Source organism: Leptonychotes weddellii, chromosome 15 (assembly GCF_054177405.1).
Source record: "Leptonychotes weddellii isolate Sample4059 chromosome 15, ASM5417740v2, whole genome shotgun sequence".
Lineage (NCBI taxonomy): Eukaryota > Metazoa > Chordata > Mammalia > Carnivora > Phocidae > Leptonychotes > Leptonychotes weddellii.
In genome coordinates, this window is record NC_138383.1 from 7,277,416 (window position 1) to 7,303,689 (window position 26,274).

General features: G+C 49.7%; 1 protein-coding gene across 6 annotated transcripts in view; it reads left to right on the top strand.

Annotated features, from left to right (window-relative positions):
- SLC39A11 (solute carrier family 39 member 11) overlaps nucleotides 1–26,274 on the top strand; it is a 265,991-nt gene that overhangs the window by 137,698 nt on the left and 102,019 nt on the right. For 5 of the 6 annotated variants that reach the window (XM_081804587.1, XM_081804590.1, XM_081804589.1 and 2 more), the window contains one exon: nucleotides 19,785–19,926. In XM_081804587.1, coding sequence (XP_081660713.1) covers nucleotides 19,785–19,926 — 142 coding nt within the window. The remainder of the gene's footprint in view (nucleotides 1–19,784; nucleotides 19,927–26,274) is intronic. The other variant, XM_081804588.1, reaches the window with a different exon arrangement.

The following is a 26,274-nucleotide window of genomic DNA, read 5'->3' on the forward strand; positions in this document are numbered from 1 at the left end:
CTACCTTGTGTTTGCTTTTCTACATCTTTCCGGTCTGTCCTCCCCACTAGACTGTAGATTCCTTGAGGACACGCACCTGTCAGCCTTCTTCTCAGCCCAACTGTCAGCCCCCAGCAGAGGGACTGATGTCGGTAAATGCTCAGTGAGTCTCAGATGAAGGAAGGAAAGAAGGAAAGCCCCAGGGCCAGGGAAGATGAGCGCTATTCCTGGGGTTTACAGATGGGGGCCCAGGCCCCAGGAAGTGAGGGGCTACCGGGGTATCTATGTGGTTTTGTCTGCACCGCAGGCTGGAGAAGGGCCTGGAAGCCTCCCAACGGCCGTCCCAGCCAGGAAGCCAGCGATGATGGAGAGCCCTGGGTACTGACACTCTGTTTGCTTTTCTCTGGTGGCCCCGTGACTCATGGCTGGTTTTTGTTCCCACAGTTTTGCGGGTTGGAGAGGCTGCGGGGAGCAAATGCTGATGGAGCCTAATTCCTGGGCACCTCTGCTCTCCGAGGCAGCTGGCTGGCTGATGGAGTTTTCCAGGGCATCTCAGTTTATTGCTTTATTGAATGAAAGCATTCATTCACTTGGGGAGCTGTTGCCCTTTGGATATTACCACTAATGTGACTCTCATTTTCCCAAACTCACTGTTGCTGTGTAGGTTTCTATGACAGTTGTTTATTTTGTGTATATTATATAAGGGGCCAGCGCCTCATGGTTATTTTCCACACATCTTCCTGAGTCCCTTTCCCTGGGCACTGTGGGGAGCTGCTCGTTGTCTCTTCCCGTGCTCTGATGCTTTTGCAGGTGGTTCATCTAAACCTCGTTACTGGTTTATCTCACCAAGGCAAGGGGGTGCTCTCCTACTGCCTCAGTGATGTGCAAGCCGGGTCTCATCTGCAGGGATTAGGCCCCAGGGCCACACCTCTTTCCCTGCCCTGGTGTGTTAGCTTTATCTTGCTGCATAACAAATGATCACAAACTTGGTGGCTTTAAACGGCACCTATTTGTTAGCTCAGAGTTCTCTAGGTCTGAAGTCTGGGCCGATGGGCTGGGTTCCCTGCTTGGGTCTCAAGCTAAAATTAAGATGGCAACCAGCAGTGTTCTCATCTGGAGCCTGGAGTGCTCTTCCAAAGTCATTCCTGCTGGCAGAAGAGTGGGGTCCCTCCATTCCCTTGCTGGCTGTTGGCCAAGGGCTGCTCTCAGTTCCATAAGGCCACTCAAGTTCCTCCCCACATGGCCTCCCATCTTCAAACCAGCAGTGGTACATCAGCTCCTTCTTACCTTTGAATCTCTCTGACATCACCCCAGAAAGCTCTCTGCTTCCGAGGGCTCATGTGACTAGAGGAGGCCTCTCAGGTCATCTCCCTTCCTAAGGACAACTGAGCCATACAACCTACCACAGTCATGGGACTTAGAGCCTGTCTTAGTCCCAGGTTCTGATGTTTAGGGCAGGACATCTTTGGGGGCTGTTTTAGAAATTCTGCCTACCACGCCTGGCCCAGGAGTCGTTGAAATGTGTGATCCAGGGACTTAACAGAAAAACTTGCTTGCATTCCTACAAATTAAGACCTCCTCCCCCAATGTACTTTTCTGAACAGTGGTTGCCAACAGATGACTCCTACTTCCTCCGACATGTCAGTTACTACTTTATAAAAGATTCTGTAAGTGGAAAACTGGGATGGGAAGTGAATGCTAGACCCCGGGGGCCAAGTTAAGTTACCACCCGTGATGTCCAGACTCCTTTGTTCATTTACTAGGGAGCTGTGACCCTAACGTGGTAGTTCTCAAAATGTGGTCCGGGGACTGTGGAAGTTCCTCGAGATCCCTTCAAAGGGGAAATGGGAGGTTAAAATAATAATAATAAATTGAATCATGAAAAAGTGAGTTAACTTTATAACAATACAAAGATTTTGCTTTTTTCACTCTCATCCTGAGTCCTCCAAGCCTGAGTCCTCGCTGATACCTGCTCTATTCTCCATACCTGCCCTAGATCGACTGCTAGGACCTTTTCCTAAGAAATAATCTCTTGTCCTTAGGCCATTGCTAACTTTCTATTTTTGTTACAGCAGCTGAATGGATGCCCTGCCAAACATCCACATACCCGACCTTCCTTTCTAATGGAACTCCAATTTTGTTTGACCTCGTGATGTGCCCAGCTGGAAAGCCTCAATCTGGCAGCTTCCTTTGTGGCTAGACCCAGATGACGGGGTTGGTGGAGGTCTTTAGCGGGTGGCTTTCCTTCTCATCTTCTCCTCACCCCTTCTCCTTCATGGAACAACAGGGTAGCACCTGGGGATGCAGCCCACATGGCTAAGGGCGACAGGGCAGGAAGCCAGAAGGAGGCTGGCTCCTCTGGGCCGTTTTGGGGCCACGGAACCAGCTTGATTATTGACCCCAGGACTTCTTGCTGAGTGAGACAGATAAGCCCTTTATGTGTTTAAGTCACTACGATAGGGTTTTCTGTCTCCTCCTTCTCCTCTTCTTCTTGTTCTTCTTTTTCTTTTCTTCTTTTTTTTCTTCTTGTTCTTGTTCTTCTTGGTCTTCTTCAAGATTTTGTTAATTTATTTGAGAGAGAAAGCGGGAGCATGAGCTGGGGAAGGGGCAGAGGGAGAAGAGAATCTCAAGCAGACTCTGCACTGAGCACAGAGTCCAACACGGGGCTCGATCCCACAACCCTGAGATCATGACCTGAGCCCAAATCAAGAGTCCAATGCTTAACTGACCAAGGCACCCAGGCGCCCCGGATTTTCTGTTTCTTCTAGTCAAACCTAGTCTTAACTAGTTATTTGAACTGACTTTTATGCATGGAAAAGAGGGCTTCTGTCATTTTTCTATTTTACCATTAGTTCAAATTCCCTTACAAAAAGGACGAGCAGAACCATGGAGGTATCCATGGCGGGCACAAGGGCTTAGCTGGAAGCCTGTGTGGTCGCTCAAGAGGAAGGAGCCAGGTTGAAGGAGCTGGTCATGGCATCTAGCAGCCCACAGCATCCTCCACCTTCCTGCCCGACCTCCCACAGAGTCTGCTCTTTGTTTTTTGAGTTCTGGACAAAGAAAAAGAATGTCCAATGGGAGGTCTGCCCAAAACCTGACCCTGGCAGAGAAGGTGAGGGGCAGGAGCCCAGGCAACCAAACATGATGACTAGAGCGCGTTCCTTGTGTAGAACAACATCCTTTTCCGAAGTCAGCCCCGCAAGGTCCTGTGCGGACTGACTTTGGTGGCTGCGGTCTGGGAAATAATCCATCGTTGGCAAATAGAGGAGAACAAACTTAGAAACAGCGACCTTTTCTTTTCAAGCTTCTCCGAGGGAGGTAACAATGGAAAATAATTATTAAGTCTCCGTGGGCCCAGGGCCCCTGAATGGAAGCGAGCGAGGGGTATTGATTAGCTCAATGGCTCTTTAAAGAGCTGGCTGTATTTGCCCTCATGCCTCATAAGCAGGCAGCCTCTCTTCTGTCTCCATACTTATCGGATTTTAGATGGCAACGCACACAAACAGTGCTTTCGCTGGGTAAATACTAGGCTTATGGTTGGATGGGGAGACTGCAGAGGGAATCTATCAAATGGAAGGATTGGCAGGGGATGGCTGTCTATATTGTAATGCCCAAACCTGGCCTGGCTGTGCACCCTCCCCTGCTTCCTTCCGTCCACTGAGCCTCACCCTCACTTTCCTAAAGTGACAGGCCATGATGGAGCCGTCATCCGCGGCGAAAGGAGAACATGGCGCTGGTCACCGTGAAATGTCTTGTTCTCTTCTGTGCTGGGAGCCTGACGACACCGAGTCTGTTTTCTGTCCCTGTCCCTGTGGTTTCTACTGCGAAGACAGCCCCAGTCACAGTACTCCATGTAATAATGAGATGATGATAATCACAGCTAATATTAATTGGGGCTTATTACATGCCAGGTGTCCTGCTAAAATCCTTACATAAATGTCTTCACTCCCATTCCAGAGAGAAGCTCACGTCCGAGCAGGTTGGAAGCAGAACTTGCATCTGCACACTTTGCCTAAAGTCGGGATTTCAGCCCCTTTTTGCAAACCAGAGGTGCTTTGTTAGATAAAATCTTGACTCCCCAAATGGCTGCATTGGAGGTCCCCTCCACCACCTGCAGCTTCTCTTCTTTAGTTAAACAGACTACAGACCAGTTTAGGTCTCGTGTACCCAGTTATACTGGGTTGGGGGAGCCCTGGGCTCCTGGAGCGGAGGGGTCGCCCTTCTGGGGAAGGAAGAGTTTGGCCCACAGGTGCACTCCTGGGGGTTCAGGCTGAAAGGATGCTGCTCAGAACCTGTTCACACTTGTTGCTCTGTGCTCGAGTCAGAGCCAAACTTCCTTGAAGAGCTACTGATCACAGGGGCTGATGGCGGTCTCACTCGTGTGATTTTAATGCTTGCTCTCCATCTGGATGGAAAATAGGAGAAATCACATTCTCTGTCAGGGGTTTGGGAATAAGAGGTGAGGTTTTCATGAAAATTGGGGATATCATGCCATTTCCTATGGGAGATAGAGTTGCATAGTCAACCCAGAGCTGATTTCTGGCCACCTGAGAAATAAACTGATTTTCAGAGAGAGAGGGAGAGGAACTGGGTGTGTGTGTGTGTGTTTGTGCGCATGCGTTGGGTGAGGGATGGTGAATACAAACCTGATGATTTTTTTTTTTTTAAAGATTTTTATTTATTTATTTGACAGAGAGAGATAGCGAGAGCAGGAACACAAGCAGGGGGAGTGGGAGAGGGAGAAGCAGGCTTCCCGCGGAGCAGGGAGCCCGATGCGGGACTCGATCCCAGCACCCTGGGATCATGACCTGAGCCGAAGGCAGACGCTTAACGACTGAGCCACCCAGCGCCCCCAAACCTGATGATTTCTATAAGCAGGCTACTGAAAGTCTCGTTTTAACTCAGGTTCTCAACCACACCCACACCTGTCTTAAGAGAGGGCCATGGTGAAAGAGCGCTCACCATCACTCTGTGGTTTACCTTTTCTCTCCTCCTGCCTCGTGCTTTGGTAAGCAGAGACTGACGGAAAAGCATGAAATTCGAGAAACAAGAGGTCTGGCTGATTCAGAGGCAGGAAACTCAGCCTCTGGTGATCCTGTCCGGCAGCGCAGGGAGGTACTGCTGGCCATTAGCCTGCGCCCTGAGCACTGGAGAGGTGAGCAGGAACACTGAGTCCCAAGCCCGACGGGGGTGGCGTGGACAAGGAAACACACAGGAGAGCCCGTTGGGCCCGGTGAGGTGAGCTTGCAGGAGTCCCTTCAGGAGAAATGACTTTCTACTGGTTCTCTGCTTTGCTTTTGATGGGGAACCTTCCTCTTACCCCCTTGGAGAGGTTAGAAGCCCAGCATGACCCCAGGACTCACAGTTCTTTGACTCAGGCCCCTCCTGGATTGCTGTTCCCTTAACTAATCCTCCAATCGCCTTTTTAATAGGCATAAAATGAGAGCCTCCCGGGGCAGATCCTGGTATATTACAGTGGACTTAATTCTCTTCGATGAGTTTTGCCCTCAGCAAGATGTCAACGCTTGATTTTTCATGTAGATATTAAGTTAATAGGGCTGTTATATATGTTCTGTTATTAGCGCCTTCTCTGCCCTGCCTGTCTGGCAATTCAACGCATACACTCAGGATTCTCTTTGTTTCGGGCATAAAAGGGAAATCCTGTATTAGTATGGTGTGGCTGGTTTCTGAACGTACAGCTTCTGATGATGGGCTTGTCACCTGTAATGGGCTCATGTTTCCCAGCCCAAATAAATAGTACTGCAAATGTAAAGGTGAGAACTTGCAGCCACGAGAAGCAGAAAGTTGCGAGCTTACGCAGCAGGTTCCTGGTTAAGAGGAAAAATTTAATTTAATTTTTTTTTCAGGGGAGGGGTTTCAGTGCAGGGAAGAGAGAGTATTGATCTGTTGGCATCTTTTCTCTGACCCCACAAAGGACCCTGACTTATGTAGTGATTATTTGTCTTATGTTTTAAAAGCTGGCTTTTAAAATGTTGAAAGCATAAAGGTCCAATGGTTTGGGACTTTTGGGACTTCCTGTGGGTACTGGGAAGCCCTGGCTTGTGATGCCGGATGCCCCTGGCCTCTTTCTCCCTGGGGACCAATCCCCGGACTTTGGCAGGATGAGTCCACTTTGGGAGGAGGAGCCCCAGAGGCTGGAATGCCAGACTTGGGGAGAATATGCTAGAGGCCGTGATATTCTGGCATGAACTCTACGTGTCACGTATGCCCTCTGGGCTTCATGATCTTTACAAAATATTACAGAACGACATCCATTGTCTTTGATCACCATCTATTCTCAGGGTCTTGGTCTTCCCAGAAATCTGGGAGATGAGTTTGGTGTGTCTCCTTTTGGATAGTTTTTCCTGTGTATTTACAGGAGTCTTGAAAATACTCATAGAAAATATAGTGCGTGTGTGTGTGTGTGTGAGAGAGAGAGAGAAAAGGAGAGAGGGAGAGGGACACACATACATGCACAGGGAGGGGGAGGGGAAGAGAGGAAAAGAGGGAGAGAGCCCATGAGAACATATGTGGCATATTGTTCACGCCTACGGTTCCCTGGCTGGTGCTGTGGAACTCTGGAGCTGCCCTGTTTTTTTTGTCCCAGGGGGTTGTTTTAGGGGACGGTTGCCGTGGCTCGTATCTTCTGTTCATCCCACCCCCTGTCTCTCTCTCCCGCACTGGACCCCCTAAGAAGGTAGAGCCCTCCCTGGGAAGCCCTCCTCTGTGAGGCTGGAACCAGCTGGTTTGCCCATCCTTCCCTTAGGCCAGGCCCTGGTGTTGGGCTCCCTTAACACATCTAAACTTCCCCGTGGTCCTGCTTCCTGCCGATAGCGTGGCCCCGTAACTGGGGGAATGTGCCCCAGGCATGGGAAGGGCACTAGGACTCTGCAACCTCCCCTTCCGTGGCACTGGCTTCCCGTGCCGACCCATGAGGTGTGCGTTTCAGGTGGGGGAGTCGAGGTAACTGGATTTGATCCCCTGCTCCTGCTGGGGGCTTCTTAGGGCCAGAAGAACCATGGCTTGGGAAGTCAGTGCACCGCCCCCCCATAGTAAATATATTTTTTTTCCCTTTAGTTAACACTTTGGGAGGCCCAGGGTAGAATAATCCGGGGCTGAAACTGGTTACATCTTGCTTGAAGTGAAACTCTCGCATTTTCCCCCTGCAGCCTCGCCGACCCGGTGCAGAGGGCTCAGGCATGGGTGTGCGCGGCAGGCGGGGCCGCTGTGGACACATGCCCCACTCCCTGGTCCCCCAGGCAGGTGGGCGGCAGTCAGGGGGCTGGAGGGGGGCTATTGCTGCCCGTTCGTCTTCTCTCCTGAAGTAGCCCTTCAGACCCTCACCTAGATACCTCCACACAAATGTCCTAGTCTTAGAAATGGGGGGAAAAAGACAATGTCAAGCAACCAGTTTGCAGTGAATCCGTCCATACTGTTTCCTGCACTGAGCCTTGCACTGTCCGTATTTACCTTTGTGGAGATGCCCCTCTTAATTCAATAATGGACACCTTCCTTCCTGCTTGGCCTCTTAGCTCATGGGATTTGGGGGACAACAGGTAATTTTCCAGGTATGCATTTGTTCCAAATCCGAACTTTGCTTTCTAGGCCCCAGGGGGAACACATTAATCTTGTCTTCTTGTGCCCACCAGGCATGCAGGATGCTGTTCCAGGTCAGATGAGGGATGATGCGCGGGGTGGGGAGGGGGGGGGTTCTGAATGATATTAGTTGCTCCCCTGAAAAAACAACAAGGAGGGTGGAAAGGAACAGAGCCCGCAGAGGAAAGCGCTCTCTTTAGTCTAGGGACCAGGACACAGTTACCCTGCATATTAACCTCTCTCCTTGATCCCACCCACCCTGACAATGACTCTCTCCAGCCAGCACTCTGGTTAAGCCGAGGCTGATTTGCTGGCCTCCTGCATCTGCTCGGAACGTGTTCAGTGGGAATGCCTCCCCTATCGTTCCACCTGCACATATGTGCTAGAGGAAAGCAATCAGTGCCTTTTTGCCTCCGACCAGTTTGTGTTTTTTGCAAAGGCTCTCTCCCCTGACTGTCGGAGCTTTCCATGATGGATTGTTTTTCTAGTTTGGGAGGAGACGATTATGCTTTTTCTCTCTTAAATTAGTCTAACCCTCCTGGTTACCTGTGGACACGTCAGCCCTTTGGTCTCCTTCCTGGGAGGGCACTCTGATGTGGAAGCCAATTTCAGACGTCCACCGGGATATATTTGTTATCTGGGTGTTCCACATAACAGGGACACAGGCACATAACACATACTCGTATGCAGATTCATCTCAGCAGGGTGCTGTTTCTATAATAAAAAGATATGGTTTCTCACTGTAGTAGGTCTGTGAACTTCTGAAAATACCATCACCTTCAAAACCTGCATATCTCCCAGCTGTGGGTATTTGCTCAGCTTCCCTGTGGGGTAGGGAGGCAGTTGTGGTCTACAGATAATCCTCTTGGGAGAAGTGCCCATGCCTGAAAGCTAGTTGGGCTAGCTCGTGTGGGCGTCCCATTTTTCTCAGCCTTGAAACCCAGGGAATCCATCCTCAGGAGAGCTGGGTCTTCTTCCTCTTGCAAGCCCTCCGGGTGTGATGTTCCCACGAGGAACCTCTGCCCGAGAAAAGACAGCCCTGCAACCTTATTGCACTAAAGATGGCAGCCACTGTCCCCCTTGATGCCCCTTTGGGTCCAGATTCACCTGTTGTTGCCCTCTGCTGGTCTTGTCACCTGGCGGGCTCATCACCCTGATCCAGCTGGGATGAAGTCCCACTTTGCAGCCGAGGGCTTTTTGCTCAAGATGCACCATGGAAATGTCTTGGAAAGTAACGGGGAGGAGTGGCTGGTGGGGTTCTCCCATGGAGAGAGCATATGCCTTTGTCTAGAATTAGACATTTGTAGATTTATCTAAGGTTGGGGGTAGAACAGGCCTTCCGCATTGTCCGCGCCAAAGTCCCTTGTTTTACGAGCATGAGTTGAAGTGTGGTATCAGCAGAGCTTTCTTCTGGTTCAGGCTTCACGACTCTTGGGATGGCGTTGACCCTGCCATCTCTGCAGCTTCCCATGGTCGTCCATCCTGCCCTCCTCCCCACCCAGGAAGCCCCTCCCTTATGCTTTTATCTTGATGTCCACTTTCCCCAAGTCTTGCTGGCATTTCTGTACCTCCTTCATCCTACCGCCTAGGAGTATCTCCCACTAATACTTAACTCCAGTTAACAGCAAGTGACACACAATTTTTTCTTTCTCTTTTCCTTTTTAATGGGATTTCTAATAGGATAAGTGTCTTACTGACATTGTTAGTAATGAACAGTCTTTTTCCCATTTTCTGGTGTTTTGAGAAGGATTTTAATTGCTTCGGTTATATCCTTACCTCCGCCTGGAGGCCATTGGCTCCCAGCTGTGAGGTAGTTGATGGGAATTAGGAGTCCAGGATAACCATGGACTCTGACAAAACCAAGTGGCTCATCCCAGTACCAAACATGGCCTTATTAGCCCCGTGTTTATAACTTGGGGCTAATTTGTTCCCAGCACACTAATTAGCATATCAGCACAGTCCTGCAGTGGCCTGGGGACTATCCTGGTTTGTCACTTAGTCCAAAGGTCAGCGTTGTAGGACCACAGGCTTGACTGGCTCCCCTTGCCCCGACAAGCTCTTTTGCCCTTTGTTAATCGCCGCAGAGCTGTGCAAGGAAAACCAGCGTGTACCCCAAAGAGGCAACACAACCTGGCTTACCTTTGGACTTTCATGGGCCCCTTCTTCTACCAAAAAAAGATTAAAAGTTATATTTTACAGCTAGGTTGGTATAAAGATGAATATAATACAGGCTGGATTCATTTTTTTTAAAGATTTTATTTATTAGAGAGAGAGAGCACACGAGCAGGGGGGAGGGACAGAGGGAGAAGCAGACTCCCCGCTGAGCAGGGAGCCCAATGCAGGGCTCAATCCCAGGACCCTGGGATCATGACCTGAGCTGAAGGCAGACGCTTCACCAACTGAGCCACCCAGGTACCCTGGATTCATTATTATGCATTCATTATCACTCTTTTTTTTTTTTGAGATCATGGCTTTGATTTCCTCCCGAGGAGACCCTGAGCAAAGGACCCAGTTTAAATGTACTCCTGGATTCTTGACCTCTGGAAACGGGCATAGGAAATGATGGATGCTCGCCGCCCCTGACTGGGTGGGATTTTGTGCAGCAGTGGTAACCTCATAGGAGCAGGCTGTGTGTCTCCCCCTGAGTGTGTGCTTTGGAATTTAGGCTTAGGGAAGAAAGAAAAGGGGAAGATGCGGGTCTCCACCTCCCCACAGCAGGAAACAGAAAATCATTCCTTAGACGCAGGCAGCTCCAGTTGGCGTTCAGCTGCCAAGTGCTCATCAAGCCCAGATAACGTTGAGTAATTAATTCTGCTCCAAGCAGAGTGATGCCTTGGATAAAGCCCCATTAAAAAAAAAAAAAAATCAAGTCTGTTCTTCAAAGCCAGAGTTTCTCTTTTGAAGTGGTTTGCATGCCATTTGCATGCTGTTTCCTTAGCATAAAAATGCTCAGGGGTTTGCACCCTCACCCAAGGTGCCCCCCCTCCTCTCTCTGCCCTCCTTTGAGTCACTAAGGGGCCCCTGATTCCACCTTTTCCAGCTGGCTTCCTCTGGGCCCTATGCCCTGGTCACAGTCCCATGTAGGAAGCTGTGTGTCTCAGCCTTGGAGACACAACGATTGGGAGACAGACAGATGATTTTCAGAAACGGTTTGAGGCTTCAGACCCTGGTGGTCGAGGCCCCCTGGGGACCGGTGCTGCTGAGTGGGGCAGGAGGCTGAGGGTCTGATGATGGAGGGTGAGGGGGGTGACAGTGCTGGAAGGCCTCCCCACACTCTGGGGGGGGCGGGCACCACCGTCCTGTCCCCACCTCCCCTGTCCTTCCGGGCCACTCCCTGGTGGGCTGTGGGAGAGGCCGTGCTCTGCCGAAGTGGCTCAGGACAGAAACACTGACGCTATGTTGAGGTCTCAGCCCTGCTCTTTCTCTCCTCGTCTGTCGGAGTTAGTGCTTATGTCTCTAGTTCCCTGGATGGATAGTTCAGTGCCCCCGACTTGGCGCTGAAGGCACCTCTGTCCCTTCTGACCTCTGTGTGCGTCTTGCTTTCCGTTGTAGGCCACCTTTATTGGCGATAAGATTTCTAGGTTCTTCTCTTGTTGCCTGGAGACCCAGTTATGAGGTTGGGCCATTACCCCATAGAATCTTGCTTCAGTTTCCATCCACCTGTACCCATGAAGTGAGTGTTCACAGGCCGTCATGTGTAGGCTGAGACGTTGAAGGTCGTGATTCCCCGTCTCAGGGATTGTGCCAGGCCTGGAGAGACACAGGGCACCGATTACCCCTGTGCGAACACCATGCTCAGACAACTCTCCCCGCCGAACAGAGCAGCACACAACCTTGCGCCTGGTGTGTGCTCGTGTTCCCACACGCCTGCCTTGGGTCAGTATTGGTGGGGTCGCTTCTTGAGGTGTACGTTGCCTTAGTACATTCCTGGTTGACCACAGCCTGGTGGTAGGAGGACTAGAGAGATTTGGAGTCAGAAGTTCTGGGTCCAAATCCTGCTTGTGCCTCTAATGGTGTGATGTTAGGTGAGTCATTAGCTTTTATGACTTAGTTTCCTCAAATGTAAAATGGGGGTGCGGGTTTGCATCAGTCAGCTTGGACTGCCGTAAAAAAAATACCACAGAACTGATTACCTTAAACAATAGAAATTTATTGTCTGTTCTGGAAGCTGGAAGTCCAAGATCAAGGTATTGGCAGGGTTGGTTCCTTCCGAGGGCCCTGAGGGAAGGATCCATTCCAGGCCTCTCTCCTTGGCATGTCGCCCACTATCTTGTCTCTGTGTCTTCACATTGTCTTCTCTGCACGCATGTCTGTGTCAGATTTCCTTCTCTTATAAGAACACCAGTCAGATTAGATTACATCCCATCCCAACAACTGCATTTTAATTTAATTACCTCTTTAAAGGTCTTACCTTCAAATAGAGTCCCATTCTGGGGTCCTGGGGGTTAGGACTTCAACATAGGAATTTTAGTAGTGGGGAAGTTCAGCCCATAATGAGGGTGATGATGCTACCTGTCGGTCAACATCAAAAGAAGATATGGAGGATCACATATGATAATGTAAGAGGGCACATTAGAAGCTGAGCACAGTGTAACAAGAGGTTTTGTGCAAAGAGAGGTGCCTTCTCTAACACTGATTCTGGCACGTGTGTCCGATGAAAGCTGCTGGATGGAGTCAGCTCTCCAGCTGCTGTGCTAGGACTACTTGGAGGCCTCTATCATCTGTACAGAGCTCCACGACATCATTTGGTCTCAGCTTGGCTCAAACATATAATCTGTCTGTTGAATCTGCGCTTTCGCAATTAGCTTGGACCAACTCGATCGTAAACACAAATGCAAACAAAGGCACTGAGATCGAGCAGTAGGATTTGGTTATAAAGGGGTCACCTTGGTGATTCAGATTGTTGGTATTGTTTTTTTCTGTAGATTATCATTTAAATGAAAATACAAAAGTAAAAAAAAAATTTTGTATAAAACTTTCAGACCTCTGCGAATGTGTCCTTGGGCCCCCATCAGAGAAGCACTGTTTTGGGCGAATGAGTGGGTTTACTCGGGAGCAGTTGTTTATAGGCTAGATACGTGGGGGGCTGCATGCGGTTCGCGGGCTCCCTGATGTTTGGTGCAACATTTGATGTGTCTGTACATATGTGCTGTGGTAGATCGCAAAAATGGCCACAGATCCCTCCCCTGTTGCCATCCGTACTCAGGCAACATGACACTAGATCTTTCCAACAAGAGGTATAGTTGACTTCAGTGGTCACTGACTTGGCTGCGGTCAATGGGATGGTAGCAAATGTGATCCAGGCAGAGACTTGAACGGCACTTGACATTGGACGTCACCTTATCTCGCTGCCCCTGAAACCCTGAATTCGCCGTATGAATAAGTCCACTGTCGTCTGCTAGAGGATGACAGGCCACATGGAGAAGAATCTGCGTTTCCCAGCCAAGAGTCAGACAACTCCTGGCCAGCAGCCTGTGGGCCGCCAGATACATGTGCCATCCTGGACCGTCCAACCCCTGGGTAAGCCAGGAGTCCAGGCAACATTGCCTGAGCCCAGGCAGCAGATCGACAGCAGCGCCCCATTGACTGGAGACTCACGAGCATTAATAACTGTTGCATTAAGCTACTGAGTTCTGGGGGTGTTTTGTTACCTACCAATAAGCGTCTGATACACATGCTTTTTTTTTTTTTTCCCCCTGGGAAGAGAAATCTTGTCTTTTAGCAGATTTCTAGAAGGATCTGATATCTTTCAAAAGGAGAACATAGGTAAGAAAGAGTTGCCTGAGAAAGCCCAGCTGGGGGTTCTCAAACTGCTGAGAAGCCAGAAAAGGTTCAGTGTGGATCAAAAGGGTGTATTTTAATGAATTCCAGGACTAGGCTGAGAGGTAGGTTAAAAATGATGATTATCCTTGAGGGTTGGAAAGAAAAGACCTCATTATACCTAGGTACCTGCATTTCTTTATATTTGTATTTTTGTTTTAAGGAAAAGTTATATTTTGAGTTATAAGAAAACACATAATAGTTTGGAAAACTCTGCCAACCCCCATCTCTATCAGCCATGCTGGCAGAACGCTTGACTCTTTGGAACATAAGTGCAGAGCCGCTTACCTGGGCCAGCGATGGGAGGGCTGTCTTTGCAGGCTCTCCTGTATCTTTGCAGAGATGTGTGGTGCTTTAAAATCTGTCTTATATGATTAAATTGGCTTGATTACGAATAGTAATTTGGCATCAGAAATAGGAGAAGGTTTTGTCCCTAAAAAGATAGCAGACTTACATAGCTTAAATATAGCTAGAAGTCCGTAATTAACTTCTGCCGTTGTGAAGCTCCAGGCCGAGGTCACGGAGGACATGGGCAGGAAGGGGGAAGACGTGGCCTTGGAGGGGTCATGGGCTTCAGACTGGAAAGGTCTTAGCTTCAAGGGGAGCAAGTTGGGCTGTCCCACTCTGAGCGCTCCTGCCAGGAAGGGGCGTGGACACGGAGGCTTTGGGTGGCGAGTCACAGGGTAGGGGGCTACCCATCCTCACGTGGTCTCAGGGCTGATGTTGAGGGTCAAACGTCATCATCAGGAGGGCAGAAGTGGATGTGGGTGGGAAGACCTGCTTCTTGCCTTTAGCTAGACCGCCTTGAATACTCTGAAGCTTTTGCTTCCCCATTCTGCATGGATCCCTCTTTCTTTCTTTCTCAAGGCCTAAACGTTTTGTGGTCACCTAGGTCTTTGTGTTGTATGTTATGCAACATTTCCCCTCTCATTTTGGAGGTTTGGGAATATTGTTCATTCCTGGAAATTAATGGGGTTAGTGAATGCTGACACAGTACTGAGCCCTCACAGAAGAGCCAGAAGACATGGCTCCCACTTTGAGAATCCCTCGGTTTTGAGGTAGCCAAGGATGCCAGAAGTTACCATGTGCCGTTTGGTAAATGTTGTGACAGAAGCGTGTGTGGGATGTCCGGGGAGCACAGAGAGGGAGGCATTTCTAATCCAAACGAGGCTGGGTCTATCCAGGAAGGCTTCCTGGAGGAGGGAGCTCAGTCTTCTTCAGCCCAGATTTTAAAAGTCTCCAGTATCGAGCAATTAGAAGCTTGAAAACCTGCCTTGCTGGCCATTGATTGGATGCTGTGCTGTCGTCATAGGGAGAGGGGATATAGACTGAGTTAGAGGTGCAATCGTAGTGTGCTCAGGCAGGGCAAACCAGGGGGGACCAAGTTCTTTGAGCTGTGATTTTCCTTGTCTGTAAGGCTCCTGGTAATGACCCATGATCCCTGAACACATAGGGAAACTGAGGTAAGAAAGATGGCAGTGTCCTGCCTGAGAGAGCCGGAGGCAGGATTGTACCCTCTACCTCCGTGTCTACACCGCTCTGTGTCCCTGTTGGCTTTGGGGCCAGCCAGGCCCTGGGCAGCACGCTGCTGCCCGGCTCCCTGGGAGAGAAGGTCGTCTATTATGTAAGTGTCATCCCTATTCTGGCCAGTGATCAGGGGGCGACATTTAATTTTTTTTCCATTATGTGGGATAATTTAAGATTGTGTTACGAGTGTCATTATTATTGCAATTTCCCGGTAATAAAAACAGCATCAATTATTTAATGTCACCTTATGTGTCTGGGTTAAGTGGGGATACTGGGAGGCAGAGGCTGGGCGCAGAGGAGGAGGCACAGCCCCCAGGGGCTCTGGGCATCTTCCCAAGCATCAGCTTGCCCCGAGTCCCCCAGGGGAGGGGCTGCGGCCCCGCTTGGACCCTCGTTCCCTCCCCACTGGGGTGTAACACTGCCTCGCTTTACCTGTGGCTGGGTGGCTGGCAGGGGCCCCTGTTAATCCTCTGACCTTTCCCTGCACCCCTCATTAGACAGCTCTGACCTACGGGCCAACCTCAGTTCAAGAACCCGCACTCCGTGGGGCAGGGGGAACTCAGAGTCATCCCAGAACTCCCCCAGCCTGAACGACCGTGGCAGGCAGCGCACCCATGAGTATCAGAGGTTGGAATGCTCTGCCCTCCCTGGCAGGTGTTCGTAGCAGTTGACATCCTAGTGGGGGAAGAGCCAGAGGCAGGTGGACACGTGGAAGTCGGCCACTGGGACTTGGAGCAAACGCATCGAACTGCTTGCGATGAGTTTTGGGGCCTGCAGCGCTTTGGCTCCTAGTGACCCGTGTCCAGTTGCGCTTTGGCAGGGGGCTTCCGTTTACCTTTACAGACTTCTTCATCCGGACATGGCTGCATCCCCCTGGCTGTGCTCTAGGCTTTTCCTTGTGGGACTCATTTCTTTGGGGCTCTAGAAACTTCTGAGCAGCAGTTGTCCCCCTCATGCCTGGGACAGCAAACCCCAATGAGCGGCGCCTGGATTGTTATTTCTTAGAGGCGATATATGTATTATTTTCTGAAGCCTTTATGTTTTCATGGAAAGGGCGGGCTGCTTTCCTGGGGGGCTGCTTTCCTTCGCCCTCCCCCCATTTTATTTCTTCCTTCTTCCCTTTCCTCTCCATTCCTTCTCTTTGGCTTCTGGAAAGTGTTAATTATTCTCCATCTCCTGCCCCTTTGTGCAGCCCTTCCAGAGTGGGTGGAAATGGCTGTGTTTGTTCTGAACCAGACACTTGCTCTGAGCCAATAATAATAATAAATAATAATTCTGTCGCAAGAAGACAGCAATCTCAAGTTTGGTGGTCCTGGGTGGTGTTGCCTGGTGCCTCCCAGCAGCCCCCTCCCTGCTTTCGGGACCATGCTGGATTTTGGAGGGGTGGGTGGGGATGGGGGAGAGGGGCTGGAAGAGGGCTTGCGGGGAGGGGGTGGTGCTGAAGAAAATCAAGACCTGTACTTTGAGAAGGAGCCTGCATGTCTGGCACCTTGACAGTCTGGTGACAGAGCAATGCAGGAGCCCAATCAGAAGTGCCAGACCCTTTCCCGCTGACGGGCGGCCGAGCCAGCTCTCAGGGCTGCGATGGAGAGTCAAGAGCAGCTTGCATTAGTCAAGTGTCTGCTCTGGAGGGGATCATGCTTTCACCTTGCTGTCCTCGCCAGGGCCGGCAAGGATCGAGTGGGGAGCACAAATGGAAAAACTTTGCAGAAGATTACAAAAGAATAGAAAAGCCCCAGAAATGTGAGGCAGTGATAACAAGTAAAGAGGGCTGTCTTGCCATCAGCAGAGCAAGAGGAAGATGTAGAGAAGGAATTTCTCCCCGGGGTCTTGGTCACTGGCGGACAGACCTGTGTTCAAGGTAGCGCCCCCTCCACCTGCAGTCTGTGGGCTCAGGGAGTGGCCGGGGCTCCAGGGAGTGAGGGGTGGGGTCAGCTCTGCAGGTCACCCCTGCAGGTGCTTCCTGACTTTTCCCCCACCTCCATGGGCATTATGAGCGAACCAACAAAGCAGCATTGGCATCTCCCATGGGAGCCATTCCTTGAAATTCCGAGGGATGTATTTCTGTTTCTGTTGTCCTCATCAGCGGTTGAGTGGGGAGGGTGGGGACGTTGAGAATCCCAGAAGGGAATGTGGAAGGAGTGCTGGGAAGCCAGCCGTGTCTGGGCTCAGAGACACATAGGGAGCGTTGCCAGGCATGGGGTGTGGAAGCAGTGCTGGGCTTCACCCTGTGGGTGCGCCCTGCAGCTTTCTTGCTGCACAGTGGCCCCAGAAGGGGTGTGGGGTGGGGAGCACGGGAGGGGGCCGGGCCAGGTGGGATGTGCTGGGTCCTTGTCTAGCTTTTAGAAGGACAGCTTCTAAGTGAGTTGGAGGTGGGATGAAGTGGTGAAAGGAGATGGCGGGACAGGGGGACGCTTGCCTCGCTGGGCCTTGCCGGAAACACGGTCTTCAGAAATCATTGTGGCTTCTTCCCTGACATCCAGGTCTTTGCTCAAATGCCACGGTCTCAGAGAGGCCTCCCTCAGCATCTTATCTGGAGGGGAGTGCTCCATCCTTAACATTTCCCAGCCGGCTAGCACACCTGTCAGGTGCTGGAACAAAGCCTCGCCGGACACCAAAACCCAGGGCGCATCCCGCTCTGCTGACTGGGACTCCCTTGTCTTCTTGCGTTATCACTTCCTGGCACTCTGTTTTGCATTTATTGTTACTTTGTTGTCTGTGCTGGAAGGAGAACTCAAGATTCATGAGGACAGGGGACTCGGCTAACTTTGTTTTGCCAGAACCTGGCACTGCTCTGGGACACGGTTGCTGCTTCGTTAAGAATTTGCCAGATACACGAAGGCAGTCAGGCTTCCTAGAAAAAGTGGCAAAATTCTTACCTTCACCGTAAAAAAAGGGTCTGAGAGTTTATGAGTTTCCAGCATTACCAACAACGTGAGGAGCTTTGGGGCCCTGACCATCCTAAGTCGTTCGAAAGCAGTGTTCCTCAGCATTCAGATGCCCGATGCTGCTCACTTGGCCCGTTGAGCAAGGTGCCGCTTAGAGAGACCGGTTTTCACTGAGAACGGTAGTTTTCAGCCTGCGTGATTTTGCACCCCGCCTCTCCCCCGGAACACTGGCAATGGGCACTGAGGCAGAGAATTAGAAATAATTAAAGCACGTAAACAAACAAAGGGCTGTGACTCCCGTCCACGGCACGGTGCAGACACCAGCTGTCACCCGGGGGTGCCGACAGGGACTTTCGACAGGGGAGAGACTGGCCCTCTCCAAGTCCCTTCTGTCCCCGTGATCCCGTCCATCTGTAGTGCCAACCTCGAGTGTGATCTGGCGTGACAGGCCGCCTCTGTCTGTGCTCCTCCCAGGGACAGAGCAGGGGAGATCCTGCAGCCCCTGGGACTCCACAAAGGGACCCCACGACCGGAACGAGGGAAGCTCAAACAGAGCCATGAGGCTTTCCGCCCCCCAACCCCAGCTTTAAGCAACAAGGTTCAATGAGGTGTCGTCATCCTTATTCAAAGTGTGTTATGGAGGACGTTGCCAATGAAATGATTAGGACAATATTGATCTATTGGACAAATGGGAAGATATGAGAGGAAAGGCTTATGTTTATATTTTCAGCATATCATCGGAAAGAAATAATGAATTAAAATATCTGAATTATTAGATTCTCTTTCTGCTTCTGATCCACAGTGACATTGGAAAACAAGGAGGCAACTTGTGCGTGTGTGTGTGTGTGTGTGTGTGTGTGTGTAAGACACAGCCAGGCATAACTTTGATGAGATTCCTTCATGAAAGCAGCTTAGCCAGGACTTTTAGTAGTTGCTTATAAATGGATGCATTTCAATGATCGGATCATCAGTCTTCTCCTCTCCCATATTAGAGGCACATATTTTAAATGGAACCTTCTGTTTGGAACTATTTTTGCCTGGATTTCAAAAAAATATCTTGTTTTTTTTTGCCCACCAAGATGATTCTACTCAGCTTCCCTTAGCGACTAGCATCAGTGTGTTTGGATGAAGTTGGAGGATGGAAGCCCTTTTGGGGGTGCTTACTCATCTTCCTCATCCCCATCGGGATCCTGTGCATTTGTAAGCCGTCAGCAGGGTTGGGGGGTTTCCACAGATGCCTTTGGAAGAGAAGCTCGGCCCCATTATGGATTCATTTATCTGTTCCTACTGGAATGTAGGCTTCATGAGAAGCTATGACTTTGTCTTATTCACCAAGGAGCCACAAAGTTGGCGGTCTATAAGTATTAAATAAACATCGGGGATTGAAATTGAGATTTTGCCTAGTTAATGTAGAGACAGTCACATTAACTAGCTACAGACAAAGCACAAGGGTGACATGGCCGTCTTAAGGTCAGTCTGGATTTAACTCCAAATATGTTGGGTCCCCGCGACTGTCGCTGTTTCCTTCTTTTGAGGTGCTTTTGTTTGGATTGCTTCTCCTTTGGATCTCATGAGAAACATGAAGGTGGTCAGTTCCTAAAAATGTTGACCTTGTTCCTGTATGCGGCAAGGCTGCCATCCGAGAGAACCTGCCACGTAGCCTTCTTGGGACAGTTCGGGAGTTGAGTCCCTTGTGCCCTTTGCCCTGCGGTGATGAAGCGTGGGCTGGGGGCCCCCCTCTTTCCCAGTACGTGTTCTTCCCATTTCTAGGATCAGCATCGATCGATCCTCAGATCCCAGGGGTTTTGTCACCCCAAAAGCTCTACAGCCAGAAAGCTCGTCGTCTTCCTTGTGAGCCCAGCCCCAGCGCTTTTGGGAGAGACCGGCCGGCTGACCAGGTGGCTCTGAGCTGGAGGGGTCTGGGGAGTGAAGGTGGTGGGGGTGTTACAGTGACGTCACTGCTTCTTGTTTCAGGGTGCCACAGAAGACCCCCCGACGGCCCTGGCACTGAACTTCGCCCCTGCGTCGATGAAGAAGTCTGACACTGAGGGTCCCAGGCTGCTCTTCCCAGAGAGTGAACTTTCCATCCGGATAGGTAGAGCTGGGCTTATTTCAGGCAAGCTCCCTGCAGACCTTGGGCTGGGTCAGGCAGCCTAGGCTTGGGCCTGGTGGCAGAGGAAGGACAAGGGACAGACCCGTGTTCTGTCCTGTCCATGCATGTGACTTACCCCACCGTGGCACAGGGCCGAACCGGTGTCTGGCCCCGTGCCTTCCTTCCCTGTTGCTCTCCAAACCACCTGCTTACCACACAGGAGCTCACAGGGCCTTCTCTATGTCTTCCCAGCTGGGCCAAGTGCACCGGGACCCCTCTGGTGGCACTGGGCTGATTTGGGTTACAGCACCTAGCGTTTGTCCCTCCATCTCCTGCTGTCTGATGGACCGTGAATGCTCCTTTCCATCCACACGACTTTCCTCTTTTTGATGCACCTGGGAAGCTGTAGCTGTTTCTCTCACTGATTCAGTTGGGAGACAGAAAACCCCCAAACACCTTTTCTCTTAAGGTAGAGGGAACACCCTCCCCGAGAGGGAGCACCTCACAGTTGCTAAATGCCGGGGAGGTGCAACCGGGCCGTGGCCCACTGACAAGGAGTGGAGGGTGCACTGGAAGGGGTACATGGTTTTTCAGTCTCTGGGGAAGACTGTCCCTCCTTGTCTCATCATTGCGCGCTCATTCAGGGCATTTGGCTAATTGAAGGGCCAGTTAGCACGAGGAGCGGTAGATGTCTTTCTTTCCCTTTGAATTGATTGAAGTCCCAGGCTGTGAAATGTATGCCCCCTGCCCTCCCCACTTCTTCCATAGACCACAGAGTTGGGGCTAAAACCACGGAAAAGATGCTGAGAATGGGGAGCCTCCTCCCTTGTACAAGGTTCTCTCTTGATGAATCGGGGAGAAACAGACCGGCTCCTGGTCACTGTCTTCGCATTAGCGATTCAAGGGAGGAGAGTCTTTCACGTTTCTCTGCTGGCATTTGAATTTGATGTTTTTACCACATGTAGGCTCAGGTGATCTCTAGACCCTCAGGGGGAGTAAATGTGCTGAAGTTACAGCGATGCCCGTTCTCACCAATCTGTGTTCCGACTGTGTCCGGCACGAATTATTCATGCAGAACTCAAATATCTTCCCCACTTGGGTTGATCCTCACTGCCTCTTACAACTTCCTCGGTGGGACGTAGTCAGCAAGTGCAGACTCACCAAACATCAGCTGAGAGGGTTAGCACGAACATCCTGCCCCCTGCCTCCAATCACACGTGCCATTCATACTCGAATCAGAGCGACTTAGGTGTTTTCTGGTGTTCCCCTTCTGTTGGAGAGTCCGGAACTATCTGGAGCCCCATCCTCCAGGAAAGCTTGTCATTTGTCATGCCAAACCGTGGGAACACAGAGACAGAAGGCTTTTGTCAAACCTTACTAGCTATATGATGCTACTCTCCTGCAGACCCTTTTGAAGACCTCATAAAAGTTCTGATTCTGAGCCTTCTCTCGGGTGAAAAAGTTGGCCAGATTTTATTCTATCCCTTTTTTTTTTTTTATTTTTATCTTCAAGGCCACAGTGGGGGGATTCAGACCCTGTCAGTCAAAGAAGGTGAACAGTGGCAGTCCCTTGGATAGACCCTGTCCAGTGGGGCCAGGAGAACATAGGGCCAGTGAGAGTTGGCTCTGCAGGAGAGCCTCCCGGGACTGTTGGATCTCAGCGATGAGTGGGGGGCCATGTGGGAGGGAGATGCAGTCCTGTCCTCTGTTGAGGAACACACACCTAGGCCCAACCTGTGACCAGGCTACCCTCGGTCACCCTTGCTAACTGGTCAGATGTAAGGCGAAGATCCCTTGTGAGAACACAGAGATGGTTTGCCGAGCCTGAGGGAGCCCAGCCATCTCCAGAAAGGTTGCTCTTCTGCTCACCTGGCCACCCCTGGGCGGGGGGTCAGGCATTTGAAGACTCTAAAGCTGATAATGGCTATTTGCTGACTTGCCGCATGCAGATCGAGCCCAAGGATGCATTCTTTGCGCTATCTGGATTTGCCCTTAAGCTGGCTGTAAATGGAGCAAGGAGATCAGTTTAGTGGGTATTTAGTGAGTAACATCGGCCTTTAAAAAATAATATTGGTGCTGCTGTTATAATGTTCCATGATTGGTTCGGTGAGAGGAAAAGCCAGGAAAGCCACACTGTGGTAGAGGGGGTTTAGCTGCTCTGAGTGGCGGCGGCAGCCCCACCGGGCTGGGGAAAGCATTTATGAGATACTTTCCTATTTATGTCTTGCTGCCAAATGTTTTACGATATCAACTGTTTTCAAGGCTGGGGATATTTTGGGACTTAGCTAGACCAGAAGTTTATTTTTTTAAACCATAAGTCTCTCTCTCTCTCTCTCTCCATTCAGCTACTTATTTATCTCTCTCCAACTAGTTTTCTTTTAATTAAAAAAGTAATAGCATGGATTAAAAATAGAAAAGTAATTTTTCTGCCAACTTCAAGCCCTTTATGGCCCAGGCTTCCATCTCAGGCACACACACTGTTTCTAGTTCCTTGTGTGCCCTTTCAGAAATAATATGTTTATACAGTCATGCTTGGCCCAATGTTTCTTACCTTGTGTTTTTCAGTGAAAACACATTTTTGGCCTTTGTTTCCTGGGGTGCTCATAGATTCATCCCATTCTTGTTACTGGCCATGATCTTACTTAATTAGTCCCCTCTTGATGGCGCTCTAGGTTGTTTCCAGTAATAGGCTTTTATAAAGAATGTGGCAGAGAGCCTTTTTATAGGTACCTCTCAGTGGGCAATTATATTGTTGACTAAATTCTAGAAATTAGGCAGAGATTCTATACCTCTGGGGGTCCATGAATGGGCACCAAAGGGTTCATGTATCTCTTGACATTTTATGCAAAATAATATGTGTTTTTAGAAGCCAAAGGTCTGTAACATCCATCACACTTCAGATGGCTCCATGACCCTGAAGTTCATCTAGATCTTAGGTTTTTTGTTTTGTTTTGTTTTGTTTTGTTTGCCTCAACCTTCCCCATTCAGCTGCCTGGTTAGATTTTTATTTTATTTTATTTTTTTTTACTAGCACTCCCTCTAGGTTCAAGAAGGGTAGTAAAAAGTGAATCAGTCCATTCTTTTACTAATTGTTAGCTGCCCATTTCAGTCTGTTGTTTGTTCTGAGGGAGGATGTTGAAACTCTTCTTCAAGAGTGAGGTTTTTTTTGTTTGTTTTTGTTTTTTCCATTGACCCATTAGCATGGCAGATGGAGAATCGTCTGTAATTCTGTGTATCTGTGGAAGGAACAGGAGTAGGCATTATTTTCCGGTAGAGAAAGAGGTGGATTTAATTTGGGGAATTATTTAGTTATGAAGGGGCACCTGTTTATTTTCTGTAAGCCTTTCCAAAGCTTGTCAAGGGAGTAAGTGAATGGGGACTTGGAGTCAGGCAAGCATAAGCTATAAGAAACTCTAGTTAGAAACAGATTTTTCCTTAATGTCCTGTTCTTTTACAATAGGAGAACTTGCCGGCAGGAATAACTTTAACTTAGAAGCCATGTTTTGCAAAATGAAACCAAGGCAGACCTAGTGTTCAGTGGGTTATAGGTTTGCATGAGTTGCCATCACCAGCCCATTGGCAGCATTTATTTGTTGTTATCTTAGTCTAACATCTCGAATTCCTTCTTGGCTATGCTACTGACTTGCTGGATAGTATCCTCCTATGGAGATGGAACTGATTTTGGGGGAGAGGATTTGCCTCTTCTGACTCAAGGTTCCCACGTGCCTGACCCCCAGATTAGCACCCAGTGGGGCTTGCCCATTCAGAACCAGGATGGAATCCATGTGTTCTCTGATGCCTTTGTCCCTCCTCAGGACACCCTCATTTGTCCTCCATGGATTCCTACTGTCCCCTTTTAACCTTGGGCTCTCCCCTGTTTTCCCAGTTAAACATCCTCCCTTAGGCACCTCTGGGAAAAGACTGAATACAACTCTGAGCACCGAGGCATCCAACAATCCACAGTGTGTTACTCCTGCTCATGCGTTTGCATTTTAACTGGGGACAGATTCTCTAGCTGGGTGATGAAACTGCTAGGTGGATTTTCATGCTGGTTGATCTTTGGAGGATTCTATTTTTCGATAGAGGTGGGGTACCCGGGGAGGGCAATGTGCAGGGAGAAATCCCCTCTCGGAAGACAGCTGCCTGTTCTCTCTGTAAGCCCATCCGTGTGTTCAACTCCCAACTGCTACATTTCCTTGGCACTGAAATTCCTTGCAGTAGTCTAATCTTAGGGAGGCAGAGAGGACTTATTTAAACAGCTTCCAGGCTCCTGTGACAATCACTTTTTTCTTCTTCCATATCTTCTAACTTTTAGAGTCTTCCTCAAAGGAGATGCTCCTTCTGTCACCAATACTTAGAGTCAAATTTAGTCAACTGAAATCTACCAGGAGTCAGGTAGCTCCTAGAAGAAATTCTGAATGTTTCTTTGTAATCAGGTCTCTAAAATCACATGTTTAGTTTTGTTATGAGATGTTTCTTAGTAACTTTGACTTTTGATCAGTAAGATCTCTAAAGAAAAAAGAATAATTTCACAGTTTTTAATGTAAATTTAATGGTTTGGCATGTGGTTTTAGCAGTTAGGCTCTTTTTTTCCCCTTCTATAACTGGTTGGTGAGGGGATACTTCAAAGTCTTCTCCTGGCCTAACTGAGAGTTGTCTGGGGCCTGGAAAATATGCAGGTCCTGGCATTGCCCCCTCCTTTTTGGACTGGGGCCTGTAACCTTGGTTTCTTGATTAAAAGGTTGGGAATGAGCTAAACCTCCCAACCCATGGCAACAGCCCTGGGGCTATTAAAATGCGCCACACCTTAATACAGGGAAATAGGAAAATATTTTGCAGGAGGGCGAAGAGCAAAGTGTTCAATAAAAATAATCACCAGGAGTGCTTTGGCATCGTGGACTTTGAATAAAAGAAGGAAGTCACACCAAAATACCCGCTTGGCCAGGGCTCTGAGTGGGTGGGACGAGCAACCATTCGCACGTCCCAGCTCCTGGAAACATTATTAGGTGCATACATTTTATAAATTCTTGTGCTTCTGGAGAGCATTATATTTCACCTAATATTGAACACTCAAGTAGCACTTTTCCCGTCTGTGTTGCCTTTTCCTAAGCGAGACAGTCATTTGGGGCGTGTGCATTTTCACGAGGCCTGGGCTTAGAGGCAATTTGGATAAATCTGTTGAGGCTGCCATAACAAAGTCCCACAGACTGGGTGGCGTAAACAGCAAAAACTTACTTCCCCCCAGTTCTGGAGGCTGGAAGTCTGAGGTTGAGGTGTCGGCGGGACTGGTTTCCTCTGAGGCCCCTCTCCTTGGTTTGTAGGTGGCCACTTTCTCCCTGTGACCTCACGTGGTCTCCCCTCTGTGCGTGCAGGGTCCTTATCTCTCCTTACCAGTCAGATGGGATTAGGGGCCCACCCCAATGACCTCATTTCCACCTAATTACCTCTTGAAAGATCCTGTCTCCAAATCCAGTGACATTCTGGGGTACAAGGTTTCAGGCTTCAACATAGGAATTTGAGGGGCACACAGCCCCTCCCATAACAGCACTTCACAGTTTTTTTAAAAAGTCATTTTCCCATGGATGGTCATCAGCCTAAAGGAATACCAGGTGGTGAGAGAATGGGGTTCTCCTGGTTTCTTTCTGTCTTTTAGATCCTCTCACCGTATTTCTGTCTCCTCGTCTGTTAGACTCATAGCCGGATGGGCTGGGGACGCAGAGAAAGGGGTACGGAGCAGGGCTGAATGAAGCTGAAAACATCCTCAGGGTCAGCACCAAGAAAGGAGGTCGGGTGATTTGAAGTCTGATCTTCTAAGGCTGCTGGCAGGTGCACTGTCTATACTAATGACATTAAAGGGGGCGGGACAAAGCTGGCCATCCCGCGAAATGATAGGCTCAGGTATCTTTGGGGGAGACCAGTACGAATGCACAGACACGCTCTCCGGACAGTATTCATCTGCTACGAGGTGCCGTAGTGTCGTAGGGCAAACTGCTGGCTTCCAACCACAGAAACTTACACTCTCACGGATCCGGAGACCGGAAGTCTGAAATTCGTGTCAGCAGGGCCACGCTCTCTCTGAAGGCTCTGGGGGAGGAGCCTTCCTTGGCTCTGATAAACTTCCGGCGGCTCTGGCGTTCCTTGGGGGCCCGTGGCTGCACCCCTCGGGTCTCTACCCACTATTATTGCCACATGGCCTCGTTCCTTGTGTGTCTGTGTCCGATCCCCCTCTTCTTTCTCCTCTAAAGACGCCAGTTGTTGGATTTAGGACCCACCCTAATCCAGTATGACCATCTCTTAACTAATGACATCTGCAGTTCCGTCTCTGTTTCCAAGTACGGTCACATTCTGAGGTTCTGGGTGGACGTGGAATTT